At 44.8% G+C, this 14,042-nt stretch overlaps 1 protein-coding gene across 1 annotated transcript in view; it reads right to left on the minus strand.

The window, feature by feature from the left end:
- Positions 1-242: 242 nt before the first annotated feature.
- LOC138300824 (synaptotagmin-15-like) overlaps positions 243-14,042 on the minus strand; it is a 294,951-nt gene continuing 281,151 nt past the window's right edge. The window contains exon 8 of the mRNA XM_069240628.1: positions 243-1,865. Coding sequence (XP_069096729.1) covers positions 1,726-1,865 — 140 coding nt within the window. The 3' untranslated portion in view covers positions 243-1,725. The remainder of the gene's footprint in view (positions 1,866-14,042) is intronic.

The raw sequence follows: 14,042 nt of genomic DNA on the forward strand, positions 1-14,042 counted from the left end.
TTGAAACTATTTATTTATATTAAAAATCAACAATTTTGTTTTTGTTTTTAAAGATAATCGTGCAAAACAATATTTTTTCTATATTTTTGTATGTTGCTTTATAAGTATAGGGAAACTATAGTTTTGTCTTCCCTATTTTTGACATTATATTTATGTCATGATATTTTCTCTGATCAGTATTATGTCATTGATCTGAAAAACGTACAAGGTATTTTACATAGCATCTCAGTTGAAGAATATGCTACAGATAATACTTTATTCCACAAAGCAAATAATGACATGCTGAGAAACAACAAGACTAGGGCTGAGGAGGCAGTGTGGCATTTTACCTAGCACAAGGGTTTGGTGCCTGTACATAATAGTTGCAGAAGCAGAGATGGATGGTCATGTGACAATATGATTAAGACATGATTGCAAGTAGAAGATGGATAGAGACTTATACATAGATCAAATGTGGGCCAGGATTTGAGAAGTGAGTGCAGGGTGCAGACAGAAGAGTAGGATAGTGGGGGTGAGGAGGTGCAGTTATTGAGAAAGAAGAATACTTTTGTTCTTTTGTGAAGGAAAGGATTGTATCAAATGACTGAGCAGGTTCCTTATGGCAGTGAAAGCATGGCCATAGAAGTCTTTATTTCTCTGCTTTTCTTTAGTAGCTTTGGGTTCTCCAGTCTCATTAGGTTTTAGTTGGGTTTTGGTATGGTTTCAGTCAAAAACGTAGAGGTATTCAGATCCATAGCGGATCTGTATAACCTTGGATTTGAGGCAAATTGGTTTGAACCGGTGGAGGTTATGTGGTAGCTTCAGTTGGCCACTCTTGGTGAGGATATACTTCATGGGTTTAGTGTGGAGTTAAGGAGGCCTCTGAGAAGGACTCTGTTTTTGCTCATGCTTCAGAGAATAAGAGCTTGATAGGTGGGGCAGCAGTTGTTTTGAGGGTCAAGGGTTTGATCCTGTATCCTCAGTCTTAGCTGATACCAAACCCACTGGACCTTTTCTTCGCAAACTCTTTAAATGAAGGGTAGGAATCGATGTAGGATAAGGGCTTAGCCATGGTGGAGGAGGGTGGAACCAGACAGTTTCTTGTTATACCTCTGAGTCTGAAGACTTATATTTATTAACTGTTCTTAGCCAAGTACATTTAAAAAGCAATAGTGATAAGATATTTAGGACTATCAAATAGAAATGGCTTTCAAATACAAAGCTTCATTTACTAACACTTCACTTTCTATCATTAGCATGCGGACTTGTGCTCCTTCATGATTATGTTACACTTGTCCTATGAAAGAGAAGTCTGTTATGTTCTAAATACTCTAGCATATTTTACATAATAAACTAATCAATTGATATGTACTTGCTTTTGAATAAACAAAAGACAATGTGTGGATGTCATCATAAAAGACTCTGGAGCTGCTGTTTGTGGCTACTCACTGCTATGATGGTATTTTTAATATATCTTATCGTAATAAAGATATTTTCAACCAATAGATGAGTTTTGGAAGTCACAATTTCTGCGCCATCTGAACTATGGCACACTATTTCGATTAATTGTGGAAACAACAGGTGAAGAACGAGAAGCAAATACACTCTCCAAGACCCTGCAGTGTGTTACATTTGGCATAACTGAAATGTGCACTGGACATTAGCAGACCAGTGTATCAGATGTACAGGCAAAGTTCCACCCAAAGATGTGCAACTAGATATGTAACCAGAAATCGGTTCCTTCATTCAGGCACTAGTGCGGCTGAGGGCATGCCACCTTTTCACCAGTTCTTTGGGCTTGTTGAGCATTTCATTCCAATGTTCCAGCTCTTTTCCACGGGTGTACATGAATGGACCAACAACGACACGACCAAGCAGGTGGCTTTCTGAGGACAAAGACAGGTAAGGAAAGAAATCAGTGATGACCAGTATGGCAACTTTGTGACAGGTCTGATTGCCAAACACAATTTTCTTGCATTAGTTATTGATGTGTTCTTAAAGGTGCAAGAATTTTAAAAAAGTATTTTTTCCAATACAAACGTAATAAATCAACTTAAATCAGTAGTGGAATTGACCAGAATTTGATTGCAGCACACTTTTTAAAAACATGCTTATTGGCATTTATAGCAAACAATACACTTGTATCTTGACATATCAGTCTGTATGTATCCCCTCAAAAAACATGGCTTATCAAGGAGAGCCAGAAGATATACAATCAAAGGTCACAGAAATGTAATCAGCAGAAATAACCTGGTGTTGTATGGGAGGCACAACTTAATGACCTAGCACTCAGCAATTTTCAAATCAATCCACCCCGTTCTGCACCATTTGTGCCCCATCTATTTGTGACCTAAAACACAGAATATGCAAGGCCCCAAAAGAGTACCAGGTTCTTCCAAGCCTCATTGTCATGTAGGCTAAACTTCGGGAGTAAGGGGGAGGGGAATGGCAGAAGCCATCATATGGAAAACTAGTAACCAAAATGGGTAAACCAAACTGTCTCGGGGGTCACACAGACCACTCTATAAAAAAGAAAGAGAGGGAGAATACCTCCAAGGAAACTTATGGGAGACCCTGGGCTGTAAGAGCAGGAAACACGAACTCCAGGGTAGGGGGTGGGTGTCAACACCAGGACAGTGCGCGCTCTACGGACAACATAGTGCAAAGTGACAGACCTTATGCAATGTAATAATTCATGCATTGTGTGCTGATGTTGCATATTGACTTTTTGCATTGCAGGTATTTATCTTGAAATGTCTTTAATACTATTTGCAATGTATTGTTCATTTTCAAGCCTTTTCTGCAGCCTGGCTGGGTGTGGCTGGGTGTGGCAGGTGGGCGGGGCTTGGGTCTATTTAAGGAACCCAGCCCAACTCCACGTGCTCACTATTCAGAGGTCCCAGTGCAGAGCAGCAGCGCATTCCGGGGCTCCTGTTCCGGAGGCCTACTTGGACATTTCCTGGCCATGTCCTCATTATCTTGCTGATCTTCAAGCAGGGCGGTAAGGCAGAGTTCGGGGCATGCCCTCGACTCCGTTTTCTAGAAACATTTGAGTTTTTAGCTTTGTGCTTTACCGCGTGTGCGATTTACTCTTGGCACTTAACCCTTGCAGTTCGGATCGGCATGGCGCGCGATCATTTCAAGGCACTTGAATCTTGATGGTTGAATCGGAAACAGTGTGCGCGATTCATTCTTGGCAATTAACCCTTGCAGTTCAGATCGGCAGAGTGCGCGATCATTTCAAGGCATTTGAATCTTGATGGTTGAATCAGCAAGAGTGTGCGCAATTCATTCTTGGCAATTAACCCTTGCAGTTCAGATCGGCAGAGTGCGCGATCATTTCAAGGCATTTGAATCTTGATGGTTGAATCGACAACAGTGTGTGCGATTCATTCTTGTCAATTAACCCTTGCATTTCAGATCGGCAGAGCGCGCGATCATTCCAGGTACTTGAGTCTTGATGCGCAGTCTGGCAATAAGGTGCACAATAATTTCTGGGCAATTGATTCTTGAAACTTAGATCAAACAGAGTGTGATCTTTCTTGACAAAACAAGTTTAGTCAGTTTGCCTATTCTACAGTATAGTTCATGAATCCTTTAGCAGTTAATTCTTTGGGAACAAATGTACTCATTGACTCTTGTAATGTAATTGCTATTCTAAGGATTAACTTGAGAAAGTTCAATGTTCAGAGTATATGATTATAAAACGGTCACGTTATTGAAAGGTTCTTGATCTCTCATGTTATTAGAGCATAAAGAGTTAAAACAATGTTCATGAAGATTAATGTGAATGACTTTGCTATTGTGTTTGTCAACACCAGGGCAGTGCGCTCTCTATTGGCGACTAGAATGCAAAAACCCAGTGCTGTCAAAACAACGTATTTTATGTAGTGTGCTGATTTGTTGTTGTTTAACCTTTTGCATTGCAGAGTTTAATCCTGAAGACTTATTTTTAATGTGTTTACAAATACTGTTCATTTGCAATGTATTGCTGCAGGCTTTCAGAGTGTGTTAGGGTGTGGTCCCTTTCCAGGGCCTTCCAGAGACTTTCCCTGCAGCATGCCTGGGTGTGGTTGTGGGCGGGGCCAAGACTCTATAAAAGGGAGCCAGCCCAGCTCCAAGTGCTCACTATTCGGAGGTCCCGTTGCAGAGCAGCAGCTACTTCCTGAGCTCCTGTCCCGGTGGCCTATTTGATCTTCCAGGCCTCTGCCCTTCATTCTTCATTGGTGATCCTTGTTCTGGGCGGTAAGACGGTGGTTGGGCTGACCTCCCGACGCCGTTATCGAGAACTTTCATATTCTTGGCCTAATTCTTTAATGGTTAACAGATTACTTTGCGCGCTACCATTTCTTGACATTTGCATGGTGGCTTGCAAATCGGCAAGACGCGCGATTCGTTTCATGCTGATTTGATCTTGTTATTCAATGCGCGCTACCATTTCTTGACATTTGCATGGTGGCTTGCGAATCGGCAAGACGCGCAATTCGTTTCATGCTTATTTGATCTTGTTATTCATTGCGCACTGTTATTTTTTGCCATTTACATCGTGGCTTACGAATCGGCAGGACGCGCGATTCGTTTAATGGTGATTTAACCTTGAAATTCATTGCGTACTACCATTTCTTGACATTTACATGGTGGCTTAAGAATCGGCAAAAGACGCGCATTTCGTTTCATGGTGCTTTAATCTTGTTACTGAAATTCATTGCGTGCTACCATTTCTTGACATTTTACATGGTGGCACTCGAATCGGCAAGGCGCACGATTCTCTCTTCGAGCTTAATTCATGTTGTTCATTGTATGCCATTTATTCTAAGACATTTATTAGGTAATATTCGAGTTGACAAGTTGTGTGATTTGTTTCCTGAATCCATATTGTGTTATTCATGGTGCACAATCCTTTTATGGTGTTTACTATGTATATGAAAATCTGCAATGTGCGCAATTCGTGTGGAAACATTTCAAGAGAACACAGAAGACCAGAGTTTCTAGATGCAATATTGCATGGTCGTAGTATACATTCTCAAAAAAGGATTCATATGACTGGTTTAGAACTTATTCAGAATGTTTTTCCTGATTCTCATGTAAAGGAAAGTACTTGAATTTGAAAGTTTCATTTAATCCATTTTGATTCCCTTCCAGGTATCCGGCCATCTTGAAACGTAGTTATTTTAAGCCTAATTCTTAGGTTGTTCATGTTTTCAGAATGACTAGGCTTAGAGTCATATTCTAGTATTGATTTCATGAGATGTAATTTTCATATTGTGTGTTTTAACCTTTTTCTTACTACAGGTCTGCTTCTCAGCTGTTCCCTTCCTAATCCCCTCTTCCCCTCTTGAACTCTCTTAGCCTCTGTGATTTATCTATCAGAGTCTTGGAGCTGTTCAGTGGTGGACGTGTTGGGAACGTGCGCAGACCCCGAGGATCTGGTGACTCTGACAGTGTTCTTAACTCTTGCTTCCACAGGTCTCCTTCCCGGCTGTTCCCAACCTAAACCCCATCCCCCGCTTGGCCATTCTTTAATTCTGTGCTATAATGGCTAGTAGAGTTTGGAGCTGCCAAGAGGTGGACATATTGGGAACAGGCGCAAACCCCGAGGATCCGGTCTCGCTGACAGTGGGGCACGTGACAAGCAGAGTTACTACCCAAAGGAGGGGCGGGCAACCAAAGGGTGCAGAAGACTGCTGTCCCTAGGACCTGCCCCCTTCTTCTTATGAGCCTCCTGAGGAGTCCCCTGCATCACTTTCAGCAAACCCTTCCCTTCTGTTGGAGCTCCCCTCCGTAACACGCTATGGATGTTCCCAAGCCTCCAACACCTCTGCCCGCAACCCTGCATCACTCTAGCCTCTTCACGAATCAGGGCCCTTTCTTCAGCACTAGCCCACATGGTGACATTGTTTGTCCATGTACCCACTACTGGTCCCATTGTAACGCGTCTCTTGGCCAGTGCTGTGGCAAAATCTAAGAACCTAGAGCCTACATTTCGTATTCTGTGTCTAATGATCTATCCCAATATTCAGACCTCCCAGGGGCAAGCAATAGCTCAACCCAGGGTGGTATTCAGAGTTTATAGCATTGCGTCCCTGAACGGCCACAACTGGGGGCAACTCCATGCCATATAGCAGAAGTCTATGTCCAAAAGCTTCTATCTAAAGCAGCCATGCAGTTCCCCTCCATAGATGAACTGTAGTCTGTGGGGCATCAGATAAGTCATAAGAACTTAATTAAATTGAGTTGACTTCAGTCTCCTTTTTCTGTAGACCTTCTTAGGGTGCACCAGAACTTTACGCCACTCTGAGTCTGTAAGGTCTCATCCTAATATCTTTCCCCACCTACGCCTAGGTATCAGCACAGGTTTCAGGACCATTCAGGTCAGTGGCCTATAAAAACACTTCATCAAGTTCTGCACTATGCCCATGGACACCAACAGCTGTAGTACTGCATGTGCCATTGGTTCATCACACCCACTGGCCCACAAGACCCCAAAGGTCTGTGTAAATGCCTTTTCAACTAAAAATTGGCCAGGGGTAGATAGTGTTGGGTCACCAAATCCTCCATCAGGAGCAAAATTCTCAGCTTACTTAAAGCAGTCACTTACTGTTACCAAGCTGGCGTCTGTCCTGGCCGGCAGCTGCCCAGCCGTAAAAAAAGAGAGGATCACCATGTGGGATATCATTCAACAGCAGGGCAGGCACGTACAGGGGAATCCCCTCCATCCTCTGCATGCAACGCCACAGCTAAAAACACCCCAGGGCAGGGAATTACTGTTGCTAGGAAAAGTAACTTCACCAGCACCAGACTCTGATTGTGAGCCAGTCGAACCAAGCCAAACTCCTCCAGTCTAGCCACATTGAGCCACTGATTGACGCACTGAAGTTGGAATTCCAAAAAAAACAACTCAAAATTAGGCGTGCCTAGCACCCCCTCACCAGGTGCATGCCGAAGGACCTCAAGGGACACTCTATGGCGCATTCCATCCCATATCACTTTCCAAAGCAAAGAATCCAACTGTCGAAACCAAAAAATAGGCACTCCAACCGGGAGATTAATAAAGAAGTATAATAATCTTGGGAGAATGACCATTTTGGACACCAAAATCCTGGCCATAAAGGACAGTTTTAGAGATCTTAAGAAGGGGACACAAGTCTGAAGGGCACTTCCCAAGTTGCCTTCCCGAAGATCTTCCAGGGAGTGAAATATCAGAATTCCAGGTATGTAAAGGATGAGGGGAGCAAGTCAAGACCTGTTGAATGTCCAGCAGCTGGACGCCCGGTGACATGGGGAACAAAGAACCCTTGGCCGTGTTGACCCGAATACCATCACAAACTCTCCCAGACGGTGCAAGTCAGTATCAGCGCTTGATGGGCTATCAGCCAAATAAAGCAGGAGGTCATCCACATATAGAAAAAATAGTATGTTCCTGGCCCTCTACCCCAACTCCTGTGCCCACCCCCTCTAGTGAAAAGAGCTCAATGACCAAAGCAAAATGAAAGGGGGATATCATATCCCTATCTGATGCATCTATAAACGTTCTATTGCAGGGAGATGGCAGTGCCCATTCTGAGGTGCGCCCAGTTGTTTTCTCTGTAGCCATTTCCTTGATGGCAAATCTAATCTCCTGAGTTGTCACAGGACCTCCTTTGGCTTTCCTGATTCTCACGAGCAAGCTCTCTCAGAGGCAGTTACCGCAAGAATGCAGCCTGTATCCCCAGCAACAGAGCTTACGGACACCTATACAATGGTTCATAATGGTCTCGAAACAAGATGTTTATGGCCATGGGAGAATACAGAGTTGCACCTCCCTCTGTTAAAATTTGTGTAATAGGGGCCTGAGGGGACTCTGGATGAAAGAGGCAAGCCAGAAGCCTCCCTGGCTGTCCTTCCTCATCATGTACTTTAGGAATAAAGATATTATGATAATGACAATGTAGGGATTGGCATTCTAACACAGCAATATACTGCTTCCAAGCCTCCCGGAGTTGGAGCAGTGCTGCACTGTTTGATCCCAGAGCACTGTCCAGCTCATGAACCTGCCATCCAGTGTCTCATCTAGTTCCCTCTGAAATCCGACTGAGTGACTCAAACAATGACCCAGAACCACCACCTTAAAGGCCTCCCACTGGCCAGGCCAGCGGAAGCAGACCTCTCAATACGTTCAAAGTACCCACTAATTGTCTCTCCCAAGGAATCCCAAAAGCAAGCATCCTCTAAGGACAGTGGGTTAAGTCACCAGGTAGGAATCTCTGGACTCTCCTAAACTGACCAGAAGCCTAAAAGCAAGGGAGTGTGGTCCAAGAGAGTGCCTGTTTGAACAGACTAACTTGTCTAATCAAGTGCTGAGTTGGTAGATATGGGGAAATAGGAGTAATCATGTGAAACTCAGTGCTGGATTCTCCAAGGTTCTGCCATCTTGTGTGCCATCACCCTGGGCAACAGTCAGGGGTGAGAACGGTCCAGCAGGACATCAACTATGCAGTTAAAATCACCACCTAACAAGAGATCCTCAGTCATCAACGATGCCAGAGGGACCAAAAAAGAGTGAAGGAAAGACAGCTGATCCTGATGCGAGGCATATATACTCCCTAAAGTGATGTCTCTGCCCACCAGCCTACCCTTAGGTAGAACATAATGCCCATCCTGGTCAGTGGTAGAGTAGATAAGCTCAAAGGGTGTCACTGCTCTAATCCAAATCAGTGCCCCCTGAGCTTAAGCAGAATAGGAAGTAGCATATAGTTGGCCCCACCACCTAGGTCATAACAGCTCCTATCCCTCCTGGCAAGGTGAGTTTCTTGCAGGATAGCTACCTGTACTGCCTGTGATTAGAGGTTGAGCCCATTCCCCAGCTAGGGAATATGATCAAGACAAAAAGGTTAGTGTATGACATTGGCCTTACATCTGATTGGATCACGTGTGTGTACCCTGACAGGCTCCCCGATGCATCCTGATGACCAAACCTCCCCATTCAACAAACTGTGTAAACCCTGAGACAAACCAAAAGAACCTCAACTGTGAACTTGCCACAGTAAAGTGAAAACATTGTCAATAGAATGACACCTCCAGTCACCTGGTAGAGGCCAATTTGATCAGGCCATGCTGTAAAGTGTAAGTCAGTTCTGCGCCAGCCCCACATTTACTCATTAACTGGGCACTTGCCTCCACTCACTTTCAGAATGCAGAGGACCCATTATGTCGGGCAATAGAAGAGACAGCAAATACACACTTATGTTACAACCCCATGCTAGAACTTCCATCAATCCCCATTCAGCAATGCAATCTCCATCCATCAATCCCCATCTACTGGCCAACAGCTTCCAGTCAGCCCTCTTGTCAGCAACCCAGTATTTCAGATTGTTAGACCTGACAGCCTTAGGGTGGTCACCTCTAACATTTTGCCTGCCTCCCTCCACTTTTTGGACACTGTTTTTGCTGGTTTTAGGACTCTGCACACTTTACCACTGCTAACCAGTGCTAAAGTGCATATGCTCTCTCCCTTAAAACATGGTGGCAGTGGATCATACCCAATTGGCTTATTTAATTTACCTATAAGTCCCTAGTAAAGTGCACTATATGTGCCCAGGGCCTGTAGATTAAATGCTACTAGTGGGCCCACAGCACTGATTGTGCCACCTACTTAAGTAGCCCCTTAACCATGTTTCAGGCCTGCCATTGCAAGGCCTGTGTGTGCAGTTACACTGCCACTTCGACTTAGCATTTAAAAGTACTTGCCAAGCCTAAAACTCCCCTTTTTCTACATATAAGTCACCCCTAAGGTAGGCCCTAGGTAACAAAAAGGGAAGGGTGCTGTGTAGACAAAAGGCAGGACACATACATGTGTAGTTTACATGTCCTTGTAGTGTAAAACTCCTAAATTCATTTTGCACTGCTGTGAGGCCTGCTCCTTTCATAGGCTAACAGTAGGGCTACCCTCATATACTATAGCTGACCTGAAAGGAGTAACAAGGTCATATTTAGTTTGGCCAGAATGGTAATACAAAATCCTGCTGACTGGTGAAGTTGGATTTAATATTGCTATTTTAGAAATGCCACTTTTAGAAAGTGAGCATTTCTATGCACTTAAATCCTTCTGTTCCTTGCAATCCACATCTGGCTAGGTTTAGTTGACAGCTCCCTTGTGCATTCACTCAGACAAGCAACAAACACAGGATGCTCAGTCACACTTGCATACATCTGCATATTGAATGGGTCTTCCTGGGCTGGGAAGGTGGAGGGCCTGACACTTACATGTCAAAGGACAGTAGCCTGCCCTCACACAAAGGACTGCCACACCCCCTACTGGGACCCTGGCAGACAGGAAGTAACTGAAAGGGGACCTTGTGTACTTCAAAGCCACTCTTTGAAGTCTCCCCCACTTCAAAGGCACATTTGCCCTACCAACTCAGACACTTCCTGGAGAAGAGAACCTGAACCAGAACCTGCAACCTGCCAAGAAGAACTGCCTGGCTGCCCAAAGGACTCAGCTGACTGCTTTTCTGAGAAGGACTGCTGCCTTGCTGTTGCCCTGCTGCCTTGCTGCTCTCTGGCTGTGCTGAGAAATGCTGTCCAAGGGCTTGGATAGAGCTTGCCTCCTGTTCCCTGATGTCTCAGGACCAAAAAGACTTCATTCCTGCAAGAGAACTCCCTGTGGGGTGAAAATCGACGCACAGCCTGCAAGAAACAATGCACAGCCTACATCGCGGTGAGAAAATCACTGCACGCCGAACCGGAACGACGCAGCCAAACTTTGCAAGGAGAAGATTGATGCAGCGCCAGCGGTGGGACCGAAAATTCGACGCACTGCCCACTGGATCGATGCAAAGCCGAGCTGGAACGACGCACCCCAACTTCCTGAGAGGAATCGACGCATCGCCTGCCGTGCGGTGGAATGTTCTACGCAACGCCCACCGGATCGACGCAGCCCCTGTGACTTCCTCCTGCACATGCTGGATTTCAACGCATCGTCCCTGGGGCGTCTGAAAACCCCGAAGCCTGAAGAGGATCCCAGTCTACGCAACGGAAATTGACGCAAAGACTGCCCTGTGTGAAAACTCAACGACGCATCATCAGTTTGCGCTGGAAAAATCGCCGTACACCTCCCTGTTTTCCACGCATCTCCTTCTCTGCGGTCCCTTGCGGAGAATTTGAACACAAACCAGGTACTTTGTGCTTACAAGAGACACTTGTTGCTTTTTAAGAGACTAAATACACTTTATATCATTTTTACAGTGATATTTCAACATATACTTATTGCATCTTAATCGTTTTGACCTGCATCTTACCAGAGAAATATTATATTGCATGATTTATTGCACAATACTTTACACATTGCCTTCTAAGTTAAGCCTGACTTCTCAGTGCCAAGCTACCAGAGGGTGGGCACAGGATAATTTGAATTGTGTGTGACTTACCCTGACTAGGGTGAGGGTCCTGGCTTGGACAGGGGGTAACCTGACTGCCAACCAAAGACCCCATTTCTAATACAGATCAAGTCATCAACCAAGTACTGAGTCACAAAAGGCAAGGTAGCACCATCAACTAGTGAAGTCCCAGACTCCGAGCCCACCGATATCCTGCCTGATGAGGTGCCAGTGTCTGGGCCTGACTCCTGCAGGGCTGCAATCTCTACCACTGCCTGGAGTGTAGCAGCCTTCTCCTGCTCAGTCTGTGAATGGGACAGTTTCCTCAGCAACTGGCTCCACAGGGTCCTTCGTGAGCGCTTCCAAAGTCTGCGTTTAGGTACTCCCATTTTAGGTTGGGCCACCGGCAAAAAGGCCCCTGCCTTATAGGTCTCCAAACACTCCCATGCCATACCGGGTTCTTCACAGAAGTGTGTAGTCCCATTCCATATAAACCTGCATTTGGCAGGCAACATCAAAGAATGTTGCAAGCCTTCTTCCATGAGAGCCTTCTTCACTTCTAGAAAGGAAGAACGCTTAGCCTGCACTGCAGAGGTAAAGTCTGGGAACACCAATACTTTACTATTGTCCAGTGTAAATGGGCCTTCTGTACGCGCCTTTTGAAGTATGATATCTCTACCTTTATAATGGAGTAATCTGCCTACCACAGTGCGGGGTGGTCATTGAGATGCTGACAGGCGGGCCAGTGATCTGTGGCGCCTTCTAAGATGAAGAAGGAAGTAAGATGATTCGTAGCAACTTCTGACTGAAGCCAACATTTGAGATATTTCACCATATCATCCCCTTCTGTACCTTTAGGAAGACCAACTACCGGATTATTGTTTTGGCGGTTTTGTCCTTCTCCATCCTCCGCTTGATATTTCAAGCTGCTCACCTTGGCAGTCAGATCCATCATGCAGCCAGACAGTCTTGTGTTTGGGTTGCAACACATTCAGAGGTTTCCACTTCCTTAACTTGGCCAGCCAACTTAAGAGACATAAGCCCACTGGCCTGGCACTGCACTGGCACTGCACTAATATCTTGCTGGAGGGTATTTTTGGTTATGGTAGCAAGTATTTTGTCGAGGTGAGGGTGTATGGAAGTCGACGGGGTGTCGGTCCCTTCAGTCTCCGTGAGCAGGGCTTTGGGAAGCTCCTTTGTGCTGGGCTGGGTGCTTGCAGTCATGGCCCTTGGTTTCCTCATGAAGGCAATGATTGTAGCTCCCGTAATATGCTCAATAACTGAGTATAGATGTATTAAGGGAATGGTAAGAAGGAATAGAATGAACACAAGCAATACAATGATCTTTATTTACTTGTGAGGTTTTATTTAATTTACTTATTAACAAAAAATAATGTTAGTATGGCACTACAAATTCAATTGCCTCTACTGGATTATTAATTTACCATCTGCTTTAGATGTCAGAAAAGCTTAAGTATGGTTTAAAAATCATGAGAGCAACAAGAGGGCTACAGGGGCTGGTGTGAAGGGGTGTGGAAGCGTGGTTGGTCATAAGGGGCTTCTATCTGCTATGGGGAGACATCTTCTGCTCTCCCTCTACTCTCTCTCTCTCTCTCTCTCTCTGCTGTTGCAGGGGTCGGGCATGGCTGGCCTGTACTAAGGCCCAAAGCCCCTATTCCTGCAGCAGCAACAAGAAGCCTGGAGAGTACCAGGCCAGTTGCATAACGCAAAAAGAAGGGTCTCTTGCAGAATGTGATGAGGAGGCCCTTAGTCTCCAATATATGATAGATTTATATAGGCCTTGGGCTGATTGGGTCGACCTATAGAGTTCCCAGCAACACCCCCCCTCCCCCCAGTGCTGCGCAGAGGCTCCAGGGCCTCTGGTTCAGGCCTGGTTGCAGTGTTTGCACACTCGAGATAGGTGGATATATTCAGTGTTAAGGACAATCTCAGTTGGAGAAGTTGGGTCTTTCAGTTAACTGCAAGTTAGATCTTGCAGTTAGCAGGAAATTATGGTGTACAGAAATTTCTTGTAAACCACCAATTTCTGTGTGTCAAATCTACGTGGTGTATATATGTATCGTGAATGAAAAAACAGATTTTCATTGCTTCACGTTTGTAATGTGTGTGCTGGATTTTAAAGCTATAATCAGTCTATGCTGTAATAAGAAAAACATGAAACACCAGTACAGTGCAACACCTTCTTCAATATCCTGAGCTTGAACCGGTCCCGTAGTCTAAAAATAAAATTAAGATTCCACAGCGTGGCCAAAGAAGAGCAAACAGGCACGGTCTTTCCGCCACAGTCCTAGACTTTTTCTTCAGGTATACTGCACACGGTTTCTCTAATACCACTTTCTCATTACGTTTTTGTGGCTCCAAGGCTAGTCATGTTGCCCTCTCACCAAAACACTTACAAAGGCGAGGATTTTCAAATGACCTTACACTTTAAGCCTGGCAGTGATTTAAGAATCAGGTCATTTGCACTGCGACTGCTTTCAGATATATTTGAAAAATGGCAAAGACACACACATATAAGGCACAATTTTAAGAAAGGCCTTTTAACGTGCCTGTTTGGGGATGCATAGCCATGTATTTATACAGGGGCATTCATCTGTGCTACAATAATATATTTACCATTGGGAAGGAGAGGGCACCATGTTGAACTACACAGTGCATAATCATTTATTTATAGTTGGGTGATAAAGA

The sequence above is a fragment of the Pleurodeles waltl genome, chromosome 6, assembly GCF_031143425.1.
Source record: "Pleurodeles waltl isolate 20211129_DDA chromosome 6, aPleWal1.hap1.20221129, whole genome shotgun sequence".
NCBI lineage: Eukaryota > Metazoa > Chordata > Amphibia > Caudata > Salamandridae > Pleurodeles > Pleurodeles waltl.